The 21564-nt window shown below is 50.7% G+C and overlaps 1 protein-coding gene across 3 annotated transcripts in view; it reads right to left on the minus strand.

Annotated features, from left to right (window-relative positions):
• LOC111855424 (neurexin-2-like) overlaps positions 1-21564 on the minus strand; it is a 589098-nt gene that overhangs the window by 283470 nt on the left and 284064 nt on the right. For 2 of the 3 annotated variants that reach the window (XM_023834418.2, XM_072706253.1), the window contains 5 exons: positions 15593-15754; positions 8994-9423; positions 6004-6387; positions 4102-4305; positions 67-93 (listed from right to left, as the gene is read on the minus strand). In XM_023834418.2, the coding sequence (XP_023690186.2) occupies positions 67-93; positions 4102-4305; positions 6004-6387; positions 8994-9423; positions 15593-15754 (1207 nt within the window). The remainder of the gene's footprint in view (positions 1-66; positions 94-4101; positions 4306-6003; positions 6388-8993; positions 9424-15592; positions 15755-21564) is intronic. The other variant, XM_072706252.1, reaches the window with a different exon arrangement.

Genomic DNA, 21564 nt, shown 5'->3' on the forward strand with positions numbered 1-21564 from the left:
GGTGACACAGTTTATAAAGGGACAGTTTGCAGGTGAAGCATTTTTTAAAGCATTAGAACCACTTACTGAGGTTACAGTCTATCCTGATACAATCTGGTGGAAGAGAGAGCAAGATGGTGAGATCAAATTAAAAGAAAAGCCAAAAAGAAAGGAACAAAGAAAGAGAGATAATATTTCACATCCTTCAAGGTACAGTCTGCAGTCAACCAAGCATTTAACCACGCCCACCATCCGGGGACAAGCTCTGAGTCAGGACCACCTTTTTCCTCAGCTTCTGATTGGCTGGATGTAACCCTGCCCCCACCCTCTCCCGCCATCCCCAAAAGCCCCCAGGGAAGCAAACGTTTCCCCTGCATCTCTGACACCACTTACGGAGGTCTGCGCCATAGAGGGCGTGGCGTGAACAGGGAAGCCAGTGTACGTGTCATTAAAACTCATGTGTGATTAATTCCATTAGAGTGGGAGAAACTGGCGTGTACACATCTTAGTCAGAGGCAGTTAGACCTGGAGATGCTGTAGGACGCAAGCCCGCGCGGGACTGTCATCGGGAAGAGATGAAAGACCCCTCAGACAGGGCATCTGTCGCGACACCAAGACGCCCCGATTCAGATACTATGTGAAAAGGTTTGCTTTCACCACTGAGGGCTTCTGGGAACAGAAACCGGAACAATCCTTAGGAAAAGGTGGCCTGCACACCCCAGCCTGACAACGTCCAGCCTGCACAGAGGTGCCGTACCACTGTTCCTCCTCAGACTGCTGGTCTAAGTGTGAAATGTCTGGGCTGCTTCTTCAAAGAAATACAGCTGTGTTCAACTAAAACTGCATACTTACAAACAGTATGGCATTTATATAGCAGTACAGGTTACTGCATTTGAAAAACTATTACTCTGTGTTTAATGGTGTTTGTCTTTAGATAGATAGATAGATAGATAGATAGATAGATAGATAGATAGATAGGTAGATAGATAAAATGATGTTTGCCTTTATTATGAGCTCTATATTCATATTTTTACATTGCTTATATATATATATATATATCCGTGTAGATGCATGATCTTTGTTACTGGTTTATTCACCACTGTGTTATACTAAAATAACTGGTAATATCTCTCCATCCTGAATACAGAATTCTGGGCCTGGTCATCGCCGGGCTTCACCACATGAGGGCGCTGCAGGCCTGATGCTCCAAATGCAGGCCATGGCTGGGGCGTGTTCTCAAGCTGTCAACCGCTACAGAATAGTGGACACAAACAGCCAGGGACCGGGCTTACTGCAGCGGGGTGGAGCCTGGGCTACTGAAGACCATCGCATTTGAGGGGAACCGTTACCACACAGGAGGTAATGACACAGGGAAGGGTAAGGTTCTCAATGCAACGGTATCACATCCCCAAAGTCTGAGGCTGCCTAGGTCATATGGAAATGGTGCGGATGCAACAGGCGGGGAGAGTCACCCACCACCGCTGAATCATTAAATAGGCCACTCAATACATACAGGTCTCGTTTGCAGTCATTTTAGGGGCACCGGTGTTACGTGACACCCAGAGATCTCGGAGTGCACTAACGAGAGCAAGCACCGGGCATGCCCCAAATCCGTTATGGTAATACCCATCCCGCACGCGGGTGCCTTGGAGAAACCCTCAGCGGGGTTAGGGTAGCTATAAACGCTGACCGGGTTCGCTAAGGTAGACTTTCAGCATCTGAGCCGAGCGCTAACGCTTAGCATTAGCACCGGGCATGCCCCAAATCCGTTATGGTAATACCCATCCTGCACGCGGGTGCCTTGGAGAAACCGCTCAGCGGGGTTAGGGTAGCTATAAACGCTGACTGGGTTCGCTAAGGTAGACTTTCAGCATCTGAGCCGAGCGCTAACGCTTAGCATTAGCACTGGGCATGCCCCGAAGCCGTTATGGTAATACCCATCCCGCACGCGGGTGCCTTGGAGAAACCCTCAGCGGGGTTAGGGTAGCTATAAACGCTGACCGGGTTCGCTAAGGTAGACTTTCAGCGTCTGAGCCGAGCGCTAACGCTTAGCATTAGCACCGGGCATGCCCCAAATCCGTTATTGTAATACCCATTCCGCACGCGGGTGCCTTGGAGAAACCGCTCAGCGGGGTTAGGGTAGCTATAAACGCTGACCGGGTTCGCTAAGGTAGACTTTCAGCGTCTGAGCCGAGCGCTAACGCTTAGCATTAGTCCCCTAGCTTAACGGCTCACAGCGCTGACCCAACATGGCAAGAGCATGAGAGATGTAGAGTGACGTCTTACTTTCCTGCTGAAGTATCAGACAACAGCAGAGCTAGCCATGCGTAGCAGGGCCTCCTGTTTTTAGAATGAGGCGCGATTTTACATACAAGATGCGATTTGGCTTTTGCGCCAATAAGCTAATGAGGCCAGGCTTCCGAATTAGTTATTTCTGCAATCCTGCACGAGAACTGAGCTGTGGCCCGACTGTCCGCATCCCGTTCGACAGTGCTTGAGTCTGTGTGTGTGTGGGGGGGGGGCACAAGGACCTAGGGCTTGGGAAAGCCTCGAGACCCCAGTTAGCTGGTCACTCTGGCTGTTTGTTCCAGGGGCCGCAGATATACAGGCCATTGAAGGGATGAAAAGTTCCATCTTCTGACCCTTGGAAAATGAGACACAGGGACTGACAGAGAGAGAGATAGTGAGAGGATGTGAGCAACAGAGAGAGAGAGGAAACAGAGCTCAGTGAGTGAAATACAGTGACAGAGAGAAAGGGTGAGAGAGAGTGATAGAGAGGAAGCTCAGAGAGACAGAAAAAGAGTGAAAGCAAGTGAGAAAGAGAGTGAAGGCAATACAGAGAGAGAGGCAGAGGGAGATAGAGTCTGTGTGAGAGAGAGAGAAAAAGTGACAGAGAGAGAGAGCTCAGAGACAAAGAGAGCTCAGAAAGACAGCGACAGAGAGAGAGAGCTCAGAGACAAAGAGAGCTCAAAAAGACAGCGACAGAGAGCTCAGAGACAAAGAGAGCTCAGAAAGACAGCGACAGAGAGAGAGCTCAGAGACAAAGAGAGCTCAGAAAGACAGCGACAGAGAGAGAGAGCTCAGAGACAAAGAGAGCTCAGAAAGACAGCGACAGAGAGCTCAGAGACAAAGAGAGCTCAGAAAGACAGCGACAGAGAGAGAGAGCTCAGAGACAAAGAGAGCTCAGAAAGACAGCGACAGAGAGAGAGCTCAGAGACAAAGAGAGCTCAGAAAGACAGCGACAGAGAGAGAGCTGAGAGACAAAGAGAGCTCAGAAAGACAGCGACAGAGAGAGAGCTCAGAGACAAAGAGAGCTCAGAAAGACAGCGACAGAGAGAGAGCTCAGAGACAAAGAGAGCTCAGAAAGACAGCGACAGAGAGAGAGCTCAGAGACAGAGACAGTGTGAGTGATAGAGAGAGATAATCAGATGGGGAGAAAGAGAGTGAGAGAGCGAGTGAGTATGAGAGACATGAAGGTGATTTGTTCTGAACCTTAGGGAGGAGACATCCTTGTTTGTCTCTCTGTGGCCTGCCACACCCAAGGGCGTGGAGACAAACCCCACCCACTTACGGCAGGGGAACTCCTAGTCTCTTTTCAAAAGATGGAACATAAAGGGAAGGGCTGCCATTGGTCACAGATATCTGACAGAAACACCCACGCATCGCCTTGACTTAAGGTTACCCATTACTGTGTCATGAACATACCTTGACACGCCATGCTCTGATTGGCTCTCCTCTGTGCTCCTAGAGCTTGTTACTGTCCAATGAGCAGGCGACTTAGAAGGCATTTCCACATCAGATTACAGCTGTTATATGACTGCCATGTTTACATAAAAGGAGCAGATCTGTGTGCATTTTCTCCAGATGTCCAAAAATATAAAACTTAAAACATTTCAACGTTAGAAGGGCAGCCATGAGAGAATAACAGCGAATTTGGTTAGTTGGCCTGCTGTCCAGAGAGAAGGTCTCTTTCTGTCTGACATCGTGAGCGATGGAAGAGCCGGCCCCTTTACCTTCATGTTGGGGGGATGTTGCCAGGGCAACCAGGGAGCGAATGCGAGGGGGGTGGAGAAGGGCGTAGGCGGCGCCGGGGGATGCGGGGGCGGGGGTGGGGGTGCTTACCTAGGTTGACGGTGAGCTTGACCCTGCCGCCGTCGAGCTCCAGTCGCAGGGTATCGGCCGACTCCTTGGAGGTGGTGGCCGTCAGCAGGCCGTACGCTCTCTGGGACATGAACCTGAGGGCCACGTCCTCCGCCTCCGTATGCACGCCGCTGGGCATCATGATCTTCAGGTACATGCTGCCATCGTAGCTCAGCACCGTGGCCTCTGCGGGGGGCGCCACGCGGGCAACACGGCCATTAAGCAGCGGACGGTGTTTACCGCTGCTCAAATCACGCATTAGTGTGTGTGTGGGGGGGTGTGGGGGGCAGTCACTGCACTGGAAGGCCTTGAAGTGACTCTTGGACTGGGGCCCCAAAGATAACCAACACGGCCCCTCGTACCCATTCACAGTGGCGGTGTTTGCCGGCACTCTAGCCATACATTTGTGTGGGGCCCCCAAGGTTTTGGCCCCCTGCTGGCCACAAGAAGTCACTACACTGGGAGCCCCAGTGTGTAAATTCCTGAGAAGGGGCCCAGAAACAACAGGTTTGCTCCTCCCGAGATGGGCTGTGGCCTTGTAGCCTTTACACGCTTTTCGAAAATAAAGACGTTCCTAATGCGGCATGTTATGCTAACCTGCTAACTAGCTACCATCTTCTGATCTTATTCGCTGGCTATTCATGGGGGGGGGCAGCATTGGGACATTATCAGAAAATCAGCTGCTCATTACCCTACATGACCTCTTATCTGTATGTGTAATATAGTCAGTTTCATTAACAAATTATAATGGCTGCGTAATTCATGCATAAAAGCGCAATAAAAGCTTCCACTAATGTGAACAACACATTTTATAACCAGATTGGCAGATGAGTGATTTCTGTACAGAAAACCATGGAAATGAATGGATTTACAGACAGTTATCAATTAAATTAAACTAAATATTAATATGCAAGCGTGCTGTATCTCTCAAAGCATGCAATCAGAGTATCACCCAGTTTGCCATGAAAAAAATCTTCCCATACTGAACCAGACTGCAGTACCGCAGACTGACAACAGATGGCAATAGAGAATAACGTTAAGAAAAACAAAATAAGAGAGACCTCTGGCACGCCAAACATGGCCGTGGCAACGGCGCTACATTCTCGGAAAATGCATTTTGATACTTCACTTCTGCTAGGGTTATATTTGTTTGCATTCACAGCTGTAGGGAGGACAACAGCTTGCAAGGATTGGTGAGCATATTAGCTCTATCCAGACCTGTGTGCTTCGAACCTAAATGAAAACATCATTAGTGCAAAATGTATAGAGTGAAATACTTCATGACAGTATTCAGGCAGCATTTGAACCTCAGCTTACCACCGAAACAATGATTCAGTGTTTTAAATCATTAATATTATGCGTCTGATAATTGCAAAATCAAGGCCATGCCTCACGCATTTATTTCATCTAACCTATTTTGTCTTTAGTATCCCACAATCCTCTGCTGTTTTAATCTCTACCCGAGTCAGTCTGCATCAATAATATATATGCTACCTTCATATAGCAAATATCTCTTCCGGAAGTTTTGCTTGGTCAACTACATAATCCCAGCCACCCGTTAAACTCTGGTTATGCTGTGTTATATATGAAGTGTGAGGGCAGGCAAGCGGACAGATAACATGCCAGAAGCACTGAATGACCACTGCTGACTTATTTCTTATATTTTAATTTCCTGTTTGGCGATTTTTCTATCAGTCATTGAATATGTATCATAATTACACATATAAAAACCTTCTGTGTGCCCCCCGCCCACAAAGAGCAAGCGCCAAAAGGGTCGCTGTGATTCATGGTCATTACTCCCACAAGCTCTTTCCATGGCCCTCAGAATTCTCGGCTTGTCTCCGCCTCCCGTCGCTGTGGAGACCGGGGGGGGAGGAGCCATACCTGTCTGGCAGTTGTAGCCCAGGAAGCCGGTACCGGTGCAGTCGCAGATGTAGCGGTTCCAGCCCTCGCGGCATTGGCCAGCGTTGGCGCAAGGCACGCCGGCGCACTTGCGCTGGAACTCGCGGGTGCAGAAGCTGCTGACGCCGGGAGCGCTCTGCATCTCCGCCAGGCGCCGCACGTCGCGGCTCTTGCCGTCGATGAAGAGGTCGCGCACGCAGCCCACGTAGCCGTAGTTGAGCAGCGCCGTCCACACACCGGGGGGCAGGATCAGGTCCGAGCGCATCTCCGGCAGACCCCCCAGGAACATGTCGCTGTCCAGGTCCAGGATCTCGCTGCCCTCGTTGGAGAAGAACGGCGTGCTGCGGCTGTTGACCGATATGGAACCTGCAGAGCCAGGGGCCCCATGAAAGTAAATCAGCAGTTACTGAATAAAGGCACGCAGACCTCCGGCACGATCGATGACTGACATTTGACGTTAATATCGGTCAAATTGCCGCTTCTATTTTAGCACCATTGGATGCCCTTTAGAGGAGCGTTTCTGAAGCCGCTCCTCAGGGACCCCCCCAGACGGTCCGCGTCTCTGCTCCCTCCCGGTTCCCGGGAGGCCTCGCTTGAGAAGCCCTGCATTAGAATGTGCAGGAGGAGCGCAGTCTTACTGAGGCGTCGCATCCTCTGCAGCACCACATGAAACTCAATGCAGCACAAGGTTCTTGGGAGAACCAAATATTCTGAAGACTAAGCGCGAGGCTGGTGTAATTGTCTACGTAAAAGACGCCTCCAAATGCTGAATACTTCAGATGAAAATGTTAGTGCGGGGCTATGAGGAGACGTTCACAGGGACGGCCCGCGGGGCTATGAGGAGACGTTCACAGGGACGGCCCGCGGGGCTATGAGGAGACGTTCACAGGGACAGCCTGCGGGGCTATGAGGAGGCGTTCACAGGGACGGCCTGCACAGGGACGGCCTGCACAGGGACGGCCTGCACAGGGACGGCCCGCGTGCTATGAGGAGACGTTTACAGGGACGGCCCGCAGGGCTATGCGGAGACGTTCAAAGGGACAGCCTGCGGAGCTATGAGGAGGCGTTCACAGGGACAGCCTGCACAGGGACGGCCCGCGGGGCTATGAGGAGGCGTTCACAGGGACGGCCCGCGGGGCTATGAGGAGACGTTCACAGGGACGGCCCGCGGGGCTATGAGGAGACGCTCACAGGGACGGCCCGCGGGGCTATGAGGAGACGCTCACAGGGACGGCCCGCGGGGCTATGAGGAGATGTTTACAGGGACGGCCCGCAGGGCTATGCGGAGACGTTCAAAGGGACAGCCTGCGGGGCTATGAGGAGGCGTTCACAGGGACGGCCTGCACAGGGACGGCCCGCGGGGCTATGAGGAGGCGCTCACAGGGACGGCCCGCGGGGCTATGAGGAGACGCTCACAGGGACGGCCCGCGGGGCTATGAGGAGACGCTCACAGGGACGGCCCGCGGGGCTATGAGGAGACGTTCACAGGGACGGCCCGCGGGGCTATGAGGAGACGTTCACAGGGACGGCCCGCGGGGCTATGAGGAGACGTTCACAGGGACGGCCCGCGGGGCTATGAGGAGACGCTCACAGGGACGGCCTGCGGGGCTATGAGGAGACGTTCACAGGGACGGCCCGCGGGGCTATGAGGAGGCGTTCACAGGGACGGCCCGCGGGGCTATGAGGAGACGCTCACAGGGATGGCCCGCGGGGCTATGAGGAGACGCTCACAGGGACGGCCCGTGGGGCTATGAGGAGACGTTCACAGGGACGGCAGCTTTAGAGCTCACATGCTAGTTCATATTATATAGTCCTGGTAACACACAGCTCCAACCCCCCCACCCGCCCCCCAAACATGCTTTACCTACCCACCTACTATCCATCCATCCATCCCTCCATTTTCTGTACCTACTTATCCTAATCAGGGTCGCAGGGGGCTGCAGAGCCTCTGGGCTTAAGAAATACCCCAGGATGGGGCTCCAATGTGCTTTAATATCACGTGGAAGCATTACGATGAATGGAATGGATTTTAGCCCACATGCTGTCCATGTGCTCTTGATGTGCCCGACTGTCCGTGTATGTACGTGTGCTTGACGTGTGCCCGACTGCGCAGCCGTATGCGCGTGATCGCCGTGTGTCCGACTGCGCGGCCGTGCGCGTGTGATCGGCATGTGCCAGAATGTTATGCATTCAAGGGTTTTTGTTCCAAAAAGCAGAAGCGTCACGGTGGTGGTGGGGGGGGTATGGGGGGGGGGGGGTTGCATGTGGGCGTCACGCTCGGTTTCTCCTCTTAATTTAAACTTTCCTCTTAATTGTCAATTGAATTGCAGTTACAGCGGGGGCTGGAGCGTGCTCAGCGGGGCTACCTACACGCCATCGTGACACGGATCCGGAACACCAGCCCCGCCTCTGGGCTCTCCCGCTGCCGTGCGGCGGGCGGGAGAAGGAAGTGGGGGGGGGGGGGCAAGCTCCGGGACAAGAAGAGAGGGATGGAGATGGAGGTGGAGATAATACAGCCAAGGCCAACAACGAAGGATTTTCTTTTAAACCAACTGAAATATCCAGAATTGATTGGGAAGCTGCTGTACACCAGGACGCTTGTTATTTCCCACCTGACGCCCTAAATGAGGTGTGAGTTAAAGATCCACCAATCAGGGAAGAGGGCAAGCGACAAATATGATTGGACGATTACAGCTGCAGCCCCTCATACTTCACTCGGTGATCATGACCTCTGAAGTAAAGGACGTCTGTCCGTAACGCTCATTTATATCCTATATCCAAAGGAGCGGCCCAATCCTTCGTCGCAGCGCTGCCTTCCCGCCACCCACCGCACCGGCTGTCACCGCAGCTCATCTGTTTTATGATGTCGAGGACCCCGATTCAATGGCAGGACAGAATGGCCGCCCGTTTATTAAAGAGCCGCTGCGATGCGGCATTGAAGCCCCCGCCGAGGCTATCGATCACGGCCTCACCTTTGCGGCCCTCCCTCTGGAAGTCGACGTGGCACCACTCGCCGTCATTGACCTTCTTGTTGCTGGCCTTCATCTTCACGCTGCCAGAGCCCATGTCCATGAGCAGGTAGAGGAAGCCTTCCAGGAGCTCGATGGCGAAGTAGTCGACCTTGGGGTGGCGGTCGGCACGCTGCTCCTTGGGCCGGCCGTGGCTGAAGAGCAGCAGGCCGTTGGGCTCCGTGGTGCGGAAGTCGAAGGAGATGGAGCCCGTCTTTTTGGTGTTCCACCTGGGCAGGGCGATGTAGGACTCTGGGGTCTCGAAGGTGACGGGATCCAGGGCGGCCACATCCTCGCAGCGGAAGACCAGGTCGCCGTGCAGGCTGATCTTGGGGTCGCGCTCGATGGCCAGGCGGGACAGTTCCAGCTTGAAGTCGTTGTTCTTGTACACCACCTACTCAGACAGACGGGGACATATTTCACGTGTTTGTTAGCGTCTGGCGCTTACAGCGCTATCATCACCAATCATGCCCTATCACCGCATAAAAATACAACAGCAGTAACTTTTCCCTAAATTTATAGCTACTGGTTCACCTGAAGTTCACCTCTTCGGACGGCAAGAGGAAACCAGAGAATGCATTACTGGAATTGACCATTTTATGGAGTATATCACAGCACTCAGCATTACACCCTCCCATACAATAAAAAAAAACAAAAACACATAATTCATTTTATTTCTGCTTTTATACTCCGCCTGTGCGCCGTACGATAAGGGTCTGATGATCAAGTTCGCCGTTCTTCTCTATTAATGGGGCAGCAGAAAATGTGCTTAGGAACACGGGCCCATAACGAGAGATAGCTACTTTAGGTACGAGGGAGGCCTGGCAATCGTACCCTCGAGCAAAATGCTTGAATTGGTCCCATTAAAAATCCAGCTGCATCACCCATTCACGGCTCGAAATGTAAACACGGCCCCAGTCAGGCACCGATCTCTCGGGACGTTTTTATCGTTTACCGTGTGAGAGTCTACTGTGGTTGGCCACACGGGACAGCTGAGCTCCCCCAACGGCAATATTTACCGTTAAAAAAAAAAAAAAAAGACGAGATACGACGAGTCCGGATATGGTGTGGCGGCAAGTCTTTCGGGGGCTGTAAATTGAGCAGGCAGTGAGAGACACGACTCTGCGCATCTGTTTTACAAAACTGCATCCCTGCGAGCTGAAAGAGGCCCGTTTTTCACAGGACCAAGACGAGCCGCATGCCGGCAACGCCATTACGGGCGCAGATAATTCGGGATCGCGACTCTCTGCTCAGTCCTTTCAGACAGGTCTTAAAGAGTGATTAGCAGTTTAATTATAACCATTAAAGCCCGCCTGCAGATTAGCCACCCTCGCATAAAGTGTGAACCTGTGATCCGGAGAGGAGGATTAAGCTCAGGCGCACTTGGGCTCACCTCTGCAGAGAGAACCCCACTAATTGTAGCCCCCGTGCTTCTTGAGTCAAGCTCTCCAGGGCGAGACGGATGGATCCTGTCCGTGTCTCCCTAATGTCAATACGGACATGTGCCATCATTGTGAAGCCCAGCTTCATGCGCCGTAAGCTTCTCAGCGGGAGCCCCAGCAAACCCACGGCCCTCGGGATAACACTCACTCCACCTTTTTTTATCACTCGACCCTCCGGTCGCCACATTCAGTTTGTATTTATTTCATAGCTTTGCGCTGTTGACTTTGTAGTCTTAATGATGATCTCGGTTTGTAAACATGGGATGCAAGCGACATAGGATGCTGAGCAGCTGTACTGTACAGTGTCCTACAGTGTCTGTGTCCATACAGAAGACATGCCTGAAGAGTCACATATGAAGATACCTACATATATGTATACATGGCAGAGAGATAGATAGATAGATAGATAGATAGACAGACTGAAGGACAAATTGAAGGATGGATGGATAGATGAATGGATGGTTGGATAGATGGATGGATGGATGGGCGGATGGCCCTTCACAGTGATCCTTGGAGTTAGTTGGTGCCACGGGGGGATTCGTCATTAGCGTAAGAGGGAGCAGAGGGTGCAATGGAGGCGTCAGAGAAATCAATGTTTAATTTGGCTGTCAGGATGGTAAAGCTGGCGTACCGACACCATTGGCATGAAATTAATTACGAGCAAAGCCTGGGGAGTAAAAGGGGGGAGGGGCGGGCAAGGGGGGAGTCCCAGGAGAGAGAGGCTGACGAGGGAAGGTCATCGGCAAGGGGGACAAGAGACACTGAGGTGCTGGGGGGGGGGGGGGGGGGTGCAGAGATCCCAAAAGGTTAAAAGGGTAAGGGGGTCCAAAAAGAGGTGCTGCTAGCTAACGCTGCTCTCTACAGCCTTACACAAAACTGATACGTCCCACGTGGGCCGTCTATGTCCCCCATGTGGAGCCCCTTATGGCATGCGCGTGGGCCGTCTATGTCCCCCATGTGGAGCCCCTTATGGCATGCGCGTGGGCCGTCTATGTCCCCCATGTGGAGCCCCTTATAGCATATCGTGGGCCGTCTATGTCCCCCATGTGGAGCCCCTTATGGCATGCGCGTGGGCCGTCTATGTCCCCCATACGGAGCCCCTTATAGCTTTTGCCTGAGCTTCAATGGAGAGTAAATGCAGATGCCACGTTCTGAAAAAGGCCCCAAAAACATCTCAGGATGCAGGAGTCAGGCAGCCGGTGGCTTCCTTCACTTCCGCCTGCTAGTTATCCTCTTTTCCTCAGGACAATCCTCTGATCCTTCTTATTAAAAATGAGATAAAGCTTTAAACAGCAACAAACATTCAGCACAAAACGCGGTCATGAATAATTATGTCAGAAAAAATAAACCTTTAAAGGGATATTTATTTTTCCTCTTAAGCAAGCTGCTTGCACTCGTACTATTTAATGGTTCACTTGAGGAATCTGTTTTAGTTGTACTGACATTCTGAGCTTTGGGAAAAGGCAACATTTTCCCCCCAAAACAATATATTGTTCAGCATTTAACTTTTCATTTGCAATCTAACAGTTTCTTGTATAGGTATTGTACTGGTCTCTGGAAAAAGCTATTGGTCATCTACTCAGCCTTCAGTAACCCTCTTAACAGCACATTTAGATGCACAAACAGAGTCACACAAGAATCTGTGCTCCAGAGAATCATTCTGCACTTGGGCCAAAAGTGTCTCACATGATCGAGACACGGCCTTTAACTGAACGATCTTTTTGGGATGAAACTTCCGGGTCTATTTACAAATAAAGGCACCGTACAGGGCAAAGCCGGTCAAGGTCCATAAGCAGGCTTCAGTGCTGGCGCCCCCTGTCTGACACATAGTGAAATTGGCTGGCTAACTCGGCGCCCCCTGACTGACACATAGTGAAATTGGCTGGCTAACTCGGCGCCCCCTGTCTAACACATAGTGAAATTGGCTGGCTAACTCGGCGCCCCCTGTCTGACACATAGTGAAATTGGCTGGCTAACTCGGCGCCCCCTGTCTGACACATAGTGAAATTGGCTGGCTAACTCGGCGCCCCCTGATTGACACATAGTGAAATTGGCTGGCTAACTCGGCGCCCCCTGTCTAACACATAGTGAAATTGGCTGGCTAACTCGGCGCCCCCTGTCTGACACATAGTGAAATTGGCTGGCTAACTCGGCGCCCCCTGTCTGACACATAGTGAAATTGGCTGGCTAACTCGGCGCCCCCTGACTGACACATAGTGAAATTGGCTGGCTAACTCGGCGCCCCCTGTCTAGCACATAGTGAAATTGGCTGGCTAACTCGGCGCCCCCTGTCTGACACATACTGAAATTGGCTGGCTAACTCGGCGCCCCCTGTCTGACACATACTGAAATTGGCTGGCTAACTCGGCGCCCCCTGTCTGACACATACTGAAATTGGCTGGCTAACTCGGCGCCCCCTGTCTGACACATAGTGAAATTGACTGGCTAACTTGGCGCCCCCTGTCTGACACACAGTGAAATTGGCTGGCTAACTCGGCGCCCCCTGTCTGACACATAGTGAAATTGGCTGGCTAACTCGGCGCCCCCTGTCTGACACATACTGAAATTGGCTGGCTAACTCGGCGCCCCCTGTCTGACACATACTGAAATTGGCTGGCTAACTCGGCCCCCCCTGTCTGACACATAGTGAAATTGGCTGGCTAACTCGGCCCCCCCTGTCTGACACACAGTGAAATTGGCTGGCTAACTCGGCCCCCCCTGTCTGACACATAGTGAAATTGGCTGGCTAACTCGGCGCCCCCTGTCTGACACACAGTGAAATTGGCTGGCTAACTCGGCCCCCCCTGTCTGACACATAGTGAAATTGGCTGGCTAACTCGGCCCCCCCTGTCTGACACATAGTGAAATTGGCTGGCTAACTCGGCCCCCCCTGTCTGACACATAGTGAAATTGGCTGGCTAACTCGGCCCCCCCTGTCTGACACATAGTGAAATTGGCTGGCTAACTCGGCGCCCCCTGTCTGACACATAGTGAAATTGACTGGCTAACTTGGCGCCCCCTGTCTGACACACAGTGAAATTGGCTGGCTAACTCGGCGCCCCCTGTCTGACACAGTGAAATTGGCTGGCTAACTCGACGCCCCCTGTCTGACACATAGTGACACATAGAACTACATTAATGAAGCGTGTTGCCAGCATGACGGGAGTATGTCCGGGTCAGGTGGGCGGGGCTCCAGCAGGTCCAGCCTTAGAGCATGTTGAGCTGGGTGTGGACATAGAAGAGGAGAAGCGAAAAGCGGAGGTGGAGGAGGTGCTGTAGTCCTGGGGAGGCTCACTGAGGAGGTGTCACAAGAGGCGGCATGGAGGAAAGGTTAATGAGAGCTGAAGCAGTGTGAAGTGAGGATCAGGAGACCATCACTGCGGAGCTATGGAATACCTGACTGCTCTCAAACAGGAGGAAGGGCAACGGGCCGGGTGCAACTCTAGGACGGCACTGATCGCCGGGACCCACACGACCTATTACACTCAGATTGTCAACAGGAAGTGACACGACCAGGCAGGACCAGGGCCCGACGCCACCTCTGTCCTCATGGATGGGTTCCTCATTTCTGGGTCCCCACCAAAAAAGGGAGTACAGGTCCCCCGAGATGTTTCAAAAACTCAATAAACAGCTAGTCATTGCAGTAAAAAGATCATAGCTGGCTGGTTAGCATAATATGCTGCTTTTTTAGCTCCTAAATTAGAAATGTGATAATTTAATATTCAGTGTAGTAACTGTATGTGGCCAACAGGGGGCCTAATCACTGGGGCCCCATATACACGTCTGGTTTGAGTACTGGCAAACATGGCTGCTGTCTGTGTACCTCATTGGCACTGACAGACCCCTTACGGCACATTTCCCTGAAACAGTCCTCCCTGCTGTTTTTATGTGGAGGCGTAGTCGTCAGGGGAAATGTATTACATTTCTGACGATTCAATAAAGAAGTCGAATAGGCTGACATTTAATAAAAACATATATCAAAAAGCTTAAACGTCGTACCACTTGACCCAGGAATCGTAATGCAAAGGGACGGTGTCTTCATAATAAAAAGGTGAAAGCTGGTAGTGCCTGTGCGACATTGGCCATTGTTTGCTAGGAGGGATACGTGAGGAACTGAAGCGCTGCGGATCTGTCACGCGGGGCACCGGGCAGCCTCGCATATATATCAGGCGAGGCACCGGGCAGCCTCGCACTCACATCAGGCGAGGCACCGGGCAGCCTCGCACTTACATCAGGCGAGGCACCGGGCAGCCTCGCATATATATCAGGCGAGGCACCGGGCAGCCTCGCATTTACATCAGGCGAGGCACCGGGCAGCCTCGCACTTACATCAGGCGGGGCACCGGCCAGCCTCGCATATATATCAGGCGGGGCACCGGCCAGCCTCGCACTCACATCAGGCGAGGCACCGGGCAGCCTCGCATTTACATCAGGCGAGGCACCGGGCAGCCTCGCTCTTACATCAGGCGAGGCACCGGGCAGCCTCGCATTTACATCAGGCGGGGCACCGGCCAGCCTCGCATATATATCAGGCGAGGCACCGGCCAGCCTCGCATATATATCAGGCGAGGCACCGGCCAGCCTCGCACTCACATCAGGCGGGGCACCGGCCAGCCTCGCACTCACATCAGGCGAGGCACCGGGCAGCCTCGCATTTACATCAGGCGAGGCACCGGGCAGCCTCGCTCTTACATCAGGCGAGGCACCGGGCAGCCTCGCACTTACATCAGGCGGGGCACCGGCCAGCCTCGCATATACATCAGGCGAGGCACCGGCCAGCCTCGCATATATATCAGGCGAGGCACCGGCCAGCCTCGCACTCACATCAGGCGGGGCACCGGCCAGCCTCGCACTCACATCAGGCGGGGCACCGGCCAGCCTCGCATTCACATCAGGCGGGGCACCGGGCAGCCTCGCACTTACATCAGGCGGGGCACCAGCCAGCCTCGCATATATATCAGGCGAGGCACCGGCCAGCCTCGCACTCACATCAGGCGGGGCACCGGGCAGCCTCGCACTTACATCAGGCGGGGCACCGGCTAGCCGCGCACTTACATCAGGCGGGGCACCGGGCAGCCTCGCACTTACATCAGGTGGGGCACCGGCCAGTCTCGCACTTACATCTTTTAAGCAGCCCATGAAGTTGTTGCTGACGGGTGACCCGGGCAGGTCCGCCGTGTTGGGGCTCCCCCCGATGTAGAAGAAATCATCGGACCCGAGCATGGTGTAGTCCTCTTGGGTGTAGCCCGTGGTGGTGAGAATCCCATCCACCGATATAGTCACCTAAGTCAGCCATAGCCAGACAGATGTAGAGCAGGCGGAGAAAGACAGAGAGAAAGAATAGGAGAGAGAGGATTAAACACGAACCACAGGGCAGGCCGGACTGCGTCCTAGAGCTACTGTGCCGAATGCCTGCGTCATGACAGCTCAGAGGGAGGGCTTTCACGAGTGCAGCTGTAGGGCCCGGCCGCAGCAACCATGCCGTCCTGCCAGGTGCGACCCCAAAAAAGGAAGGAGGGCAGCCTAAGCATGTATCTTAATCCAGCTCGTAGCCAGATGGCCGCATGCTTCAGTTCTACCACTATGATGTGATAACGTTGACGTCAAAGCTAGTGCTAACGTCAATGCTAATGCTAACGTCAATGCTAATGCTAACGTCAATGCGAATGCTAACGTCAATGCTAATGCTGTAATGTTGTTTAAGGTTATAAACAAATATATTACTAATAATTAATATTTTTTTTGGGGGGGGGGGAAGTGAGGGGAAGGCAGTGTCTCTCCAAACGAGACTGAAGTCTGCTTATTAAAAATGCAAAAACTGAGGCTCGGAGAGGCTGGAAGAGCTACCGTTATAGGATGTGCGACTGCTTTCCTCTCGACGGCATCCGAATGGATGCAGAAGTTCGCCATTTATTCATAAGCTTTGGAAATGAACGAACGCCACTATTACTACATCACTCTCAGTTCATTTGATTTATATTTTAATTTAAACTCATATTTTGTTGGCGTTTTATCCACCATCGGTCGACGCAGAGCACAAGATTTTATAAGACATAAGGAAATGTTGAACTTTATAACTTCAACAAGCCTCAAGCCCCAACCCGTCTCCGGTGGCCAGCTGGAGGCAGCTAGTTATGTGGCTGACGTCACTATCCTCAGTGATTACAACGGCTGCGGATCAGATACTAACATGAAACCGTATTCCATGTTAAAGCTGTGACTATTGGAAAAGGCATCATGTATACCAAGTGTGAAACATGACGAGATGTTTGAAGGTGTCCGGCTACTTTAAGCGTCTCTTGTGAAGGCACAAGGGGGGGAACGGGGGGTCCTGTCAGCTGCACTCGGAAAGACCGTCCCAAACTGAGCGTAATGGTCTCGCTGCTCTTAGGATTACCGTACTTCCCTCAATAAAGGGCAACTCATTTTTATGTCTGCCACTGCTGTTCAGGGAGATTTTGGTGTCAGTGGATTTGCCAGTGGTCGGGGGGTCAGGTAGGGGCGGGACATTCTTGCCAGTTTGGGACCTGTGTCCGTGGTCATGGGGAGGGTGACAACAGTGTGTGTGTGTGGCGTCAGTCTTTTCAGAGACACGGCGGCAACGTGGCGGGCGTCTGAGCGTCTGCCGACGAGGCTCGTTTGTTGTGCCAAGCAGATCCAAGTGTCACAATTTCGTCCAGCTGAGGCGAGTGGAATCCAGGTAATTAGCACAACTCCGGTGCCAAGACTTCATATCGCATTTTCCAATTGAGGACTTTGCCAGAGAGTAGCCCGGCTGTCAGTTACGTTGCTAATGCCATCATTAAGAAATCATTAATGAATTACGCCCAGCCAGCTGCGAGCCACCATCCAGGACGCCATGGAAATGTAGTAGGGTTAGGCAGACATGAGACATTCGTTATGAATGCTGATTTTGGATGTTCTTCAAACCCAACCCCTAATCGCGGAATGTCAATGAACCACGGGAGGTTACTATGACGAGGCTTAGCTCATGCTATCGAGGCTGCCTCTACGCAGGGACCATCCAGAGTCACGTACCGTAAACCCCGTAAATCCAACTCCCTGGTGACCACATACCTACCCAAAGAAACGCTCAAGGTTCCCTGGAGATGCCCACAAAACATAATGCTTCACTCAATATTCACAAACAAGCCATTCGGAGATAAAGAAGAACAGAAACCAACGCACTCATCCTCATAAGCAAAGTGGCGGCAACCTTATATCTCTGGGGAGGCTGCTCAGCTCCTGGTCCCACTGTGGAAGATTCTGGATCATTGCTGCCCACTGTAATAATACCGGTTGGAATCGCTACACTTTTTGCTCCACGTGATACGATAACAGATTCCCGCCACCGCTGACAGATGAGACTGCGAGGCTGAGAAGTGACCCCCCCCCAGCTGCCAGCGTCTGTCGTGTAATTTACGACTCGTATGAAACGGACTCCGCAGTTAACGGTAAAAGATGCGGCAGTGCGTTCAGCACACATCCACACCGCGCTTCTCACTGCAGCCTGCCATGTTCAAACAAGAAACTTTAATTAAACTCATATTAAGGTTTCCTAGTCTGATCATATCTCCATCTTTTCCCAGCATGCAATAGACCGCACGTTCCACTGACTCCTCTCAATCATAAAGACATTAAGAACATCCTCATTTCTACAATCTGGATTCACCAACTGTGAAGTAAGTCATTACCCACCACCCCCCACCCCCCACACACCCCCGACATACACACACATCCCCCGCTAAACTGTAAATTCCCCATGACTCACACCCCACTACATGAAATATTGCTTCTTTATATTTTACTTAGAATCGATTTTGTTACATTTTGACTGAAAACTAAACTGATGCCTATTGGGTCCCTGTTTTATTCATTTGAGTAGTCAGGAATATTTATACATTTTACAAAGTAGGTAGGTAATTACATGTGCTTTCTGCATTGACTTCGATAATCTGGATACTCCAGTTACAAACAATATAAAATACAGATGTATGTATATATGTATGTATGGATGTTAAATAGATATATTTCAGTTTAAACACTTATCGGAGTTTAAATACAACCTGATGTTGGGCTGATTGCATTGTTAGAAAGTATGTTTAATAGATGTATTTAGCTAACAGGTGCACCGTGGGTAATTCAATTCAGTCACATACGTTATGATTACTTTTCAGTTTGACTGCAAAACTACAAACCTGGTGTGAAAACGATTTACACGGACTGCATCTCAATATAAATGTGCATAAAGTATTGTGAATTATATCATCAACAGCTGACACGGGTTAGTGCAGTTCGGGAATGCCTCACGCCACAGAAGAAAACTGCAGTACGCTTATATCGGTTTAGCGATTGTGGTTATATACGTATATAACCATGCCTTATATTAACCTTTGGTGATACCAAACTAATACACAAATTGAGGTGGGCTATATATAGAGAGAGAATGAGATGGACTAATTCATTTTGGAGTCTTTTAGATGTATGACACATAAAGATTATTATGGGATGATTGGTGCAATCTGGAATGGGGTGTGAAATTGTGTGTGTCTGTATATATACTGTTCAATGTGCAGCTTTTATATTGGCAGAAATAAGGAAGTAATCTGAGATAAAAAAGGACAGGTGAATTCAATAAACCTGTCACGGGCAACAACATTAAATAGGAAAAGTGACTGAAGAGTAAGACGTTTTGTTTTTCACTGCAGTGACACAGAGACCACTGTAAAAGAAAGCCCCGTGTCACCTGCGATGTGCAGCTCATATATACCAGCTTGTCACGACTACAAGCAGTGAAACAAGCATTACAAGGGCCCGCCCCCCCCGGGGCCGAGCTCTCGTCTGAATGGATGAAGCAGCTCTTCCTTGTTCCTCGTGGCAAAAGCACGGCATCCTGCTGTCCAGAAAGAACATCAATGCGACAGAAGATGCGTCAATGCTAGTGACCCAGGAGGGCTGCTAAATGGACCATCCATCACCCCCCACCCCCCGGATGAAGGAGACCATTACAGAATTGCACCTGTACTCTACCTGATCATATTACCTGAACACAAACTATACAAGTCTGTAGCGGTTCAGATCGCTCAGCAATTATGTTCTACATAGCAGTGTTTTAGGTAAAGTTCAATTTAGTCAGAAAATGATTGGATTCTCATAGTAATTTCACATTATTGTTATATTGTTGTTGTTATTTTTGTTGTGTTGTTATATTCTACTGTTATTGTTATTATTGTTGTTACATTGTATTGGTGTTATTGTTGTGTTGTTGTTATACTGTTGTTATTGTTATTATTGTTGTTACATTGTATTGGTGTTATTGTTGTGTTGTTATATTGTATTGTTGTTGTTATTGTTGTGTTATATTGTATTGTTGTTGTTATTGTTGTGTTATATTGTATTGTTGTTGTTATTGTTGTGTTATATTGTATTGTTGTTGATACTGTTCTCATCCTGGACAGCGCAGCAGGACTAGAGGGGCGCAGCAGGGGTACAGATACTAAAAGTGCTGGGTCGGGCCAGTGTGAGATTGGGCGGGTGGGAGGAAGAGGGGGGGCCGAAGCAGTATTTTGTCAGGGGGCACAGAATTTCTAGTTACGCCCCTGGCAGGCAGTCCAGGCCACGAGGACGGGGGCTCCCTCAATGGGATGGCAGACCAATGCAGGAGACACTGTAACACTAAGGGCAATATTAGGGGCCCAGCGCACTTCCCGCACTGTGGGACAAGGGAGACTCCAGCTGAAAGGCACGCAAACAAAGGGAGGACTGAAGATCTGAACTCATGACCCAGAAGCGGTGACTTTCACAGCAGCTATGGACCTGAATATGTGGCCAGCAGCGAAAGACTTTCAGGAACGGCTCTGCTTTTGTTACTAAGGAATGTTATAAGCGCCACTTTATTCATCTGCACAATAACCAGTCAGTAAATGATTAAATACCAAAGACAGATTTTATCAGCGGCTTCATATTTATGTTTTCGAGAATTTCTAAGACATAGGGCTGCAGAATCGGGGAGCTACAAGGCTGCCTTTTATAGTGGAGTTAAATTATTGCATATATTTTTCATGCCATACAGCCCTCACTGAATATGTAGGGCCCTGTGACTCCGAACAGGAAGATGGATGGATGAATATGGAGGAGGGTGTGTGCTGAAGCAGTGAGTATATACACAAACACCCACCCATATGTGTGCTGTGAATCAACGTCGGATATACTACCGCCAAAGATACCCTACTATTATCTACGCTCGGGGCATCGAAGTACTGCGGCACCTTGGAAAACGAACTTCAGTGAGAGCGATTCATAGGCATCCCAGTAGGTCCATTTGCCTTTGTGTCGGCCCATCAGAGATGCGTCTCGATCCGTGCAAGTTTGGGCATGCCTTTTTTGTCTTGTTCTGTTCCGAGTTTGCAGTCGAGTTGCAGTTAGATTTTTCTCGACTGACCTGTTCGGGGTCTGAATCGCTAGAGTTGAACATGTCTCGACCCATACAAGTTTTAGCAGGAACGGTCAAGTTCCATGATTTCGGTCGAGGTGCAAGTCAAAAAAAATTCAACAGACCCGAAAGTCCGAGTTGGTCGAGCTAAGAGACGTTCGAGTTCCAAGGTTCTACTGTACTCAAAACACCCAATTCCAGTACATATGAACTCAACCAGAAACGCTGACATCTCCTTTTGTCTTTATTTCTTAATAGATTTTTTTTATATCTGTATACAGTATATCCCTGTAATGTGCTTAAAGGTCCTTAATTAGTCCACCATCAGGTCACAGTCAAACACACCCCGTTAATCTCAACTCCTCTACACTTCCAACCTTTTTTATTCCCCAAAGACTCATGAGTTTAAATTTTAGATTTTAAACACACTGGCTATTTTATGTTACATCACAACAGCCACATAGCTAGAATTATGCCCGGTGTAACCCATCGCTAAGTAATTCTCGCCGACTAATCGTGTGGACCTCCTGCTTCAATTACTATGAAAAAATAAGGCTGATGTGAACAGGACATGCTTCATAACTAACAAACTACTGTACGTCATCCTCATATGGATACAATCCATCCACCAATTCTTCCATAATTGTGTTTCCAGTGAAGG

Source organism: Paramormyrops kingsleyae, chromosome 24 (genome assembly GCF_048594095.1).
Source record: "Paramormyrops kingsleyae isolate MSU_618 chromosome 24, PKINGS_0.4, whole genome shotgun sequence".
Lineage (NCBI taxonomy): Eukaryota > Metazoa > Chordata > Actinopteri > Osteoglossiformes > Mormyridae > Paramormyrops > Paramormyrops kingsleyae.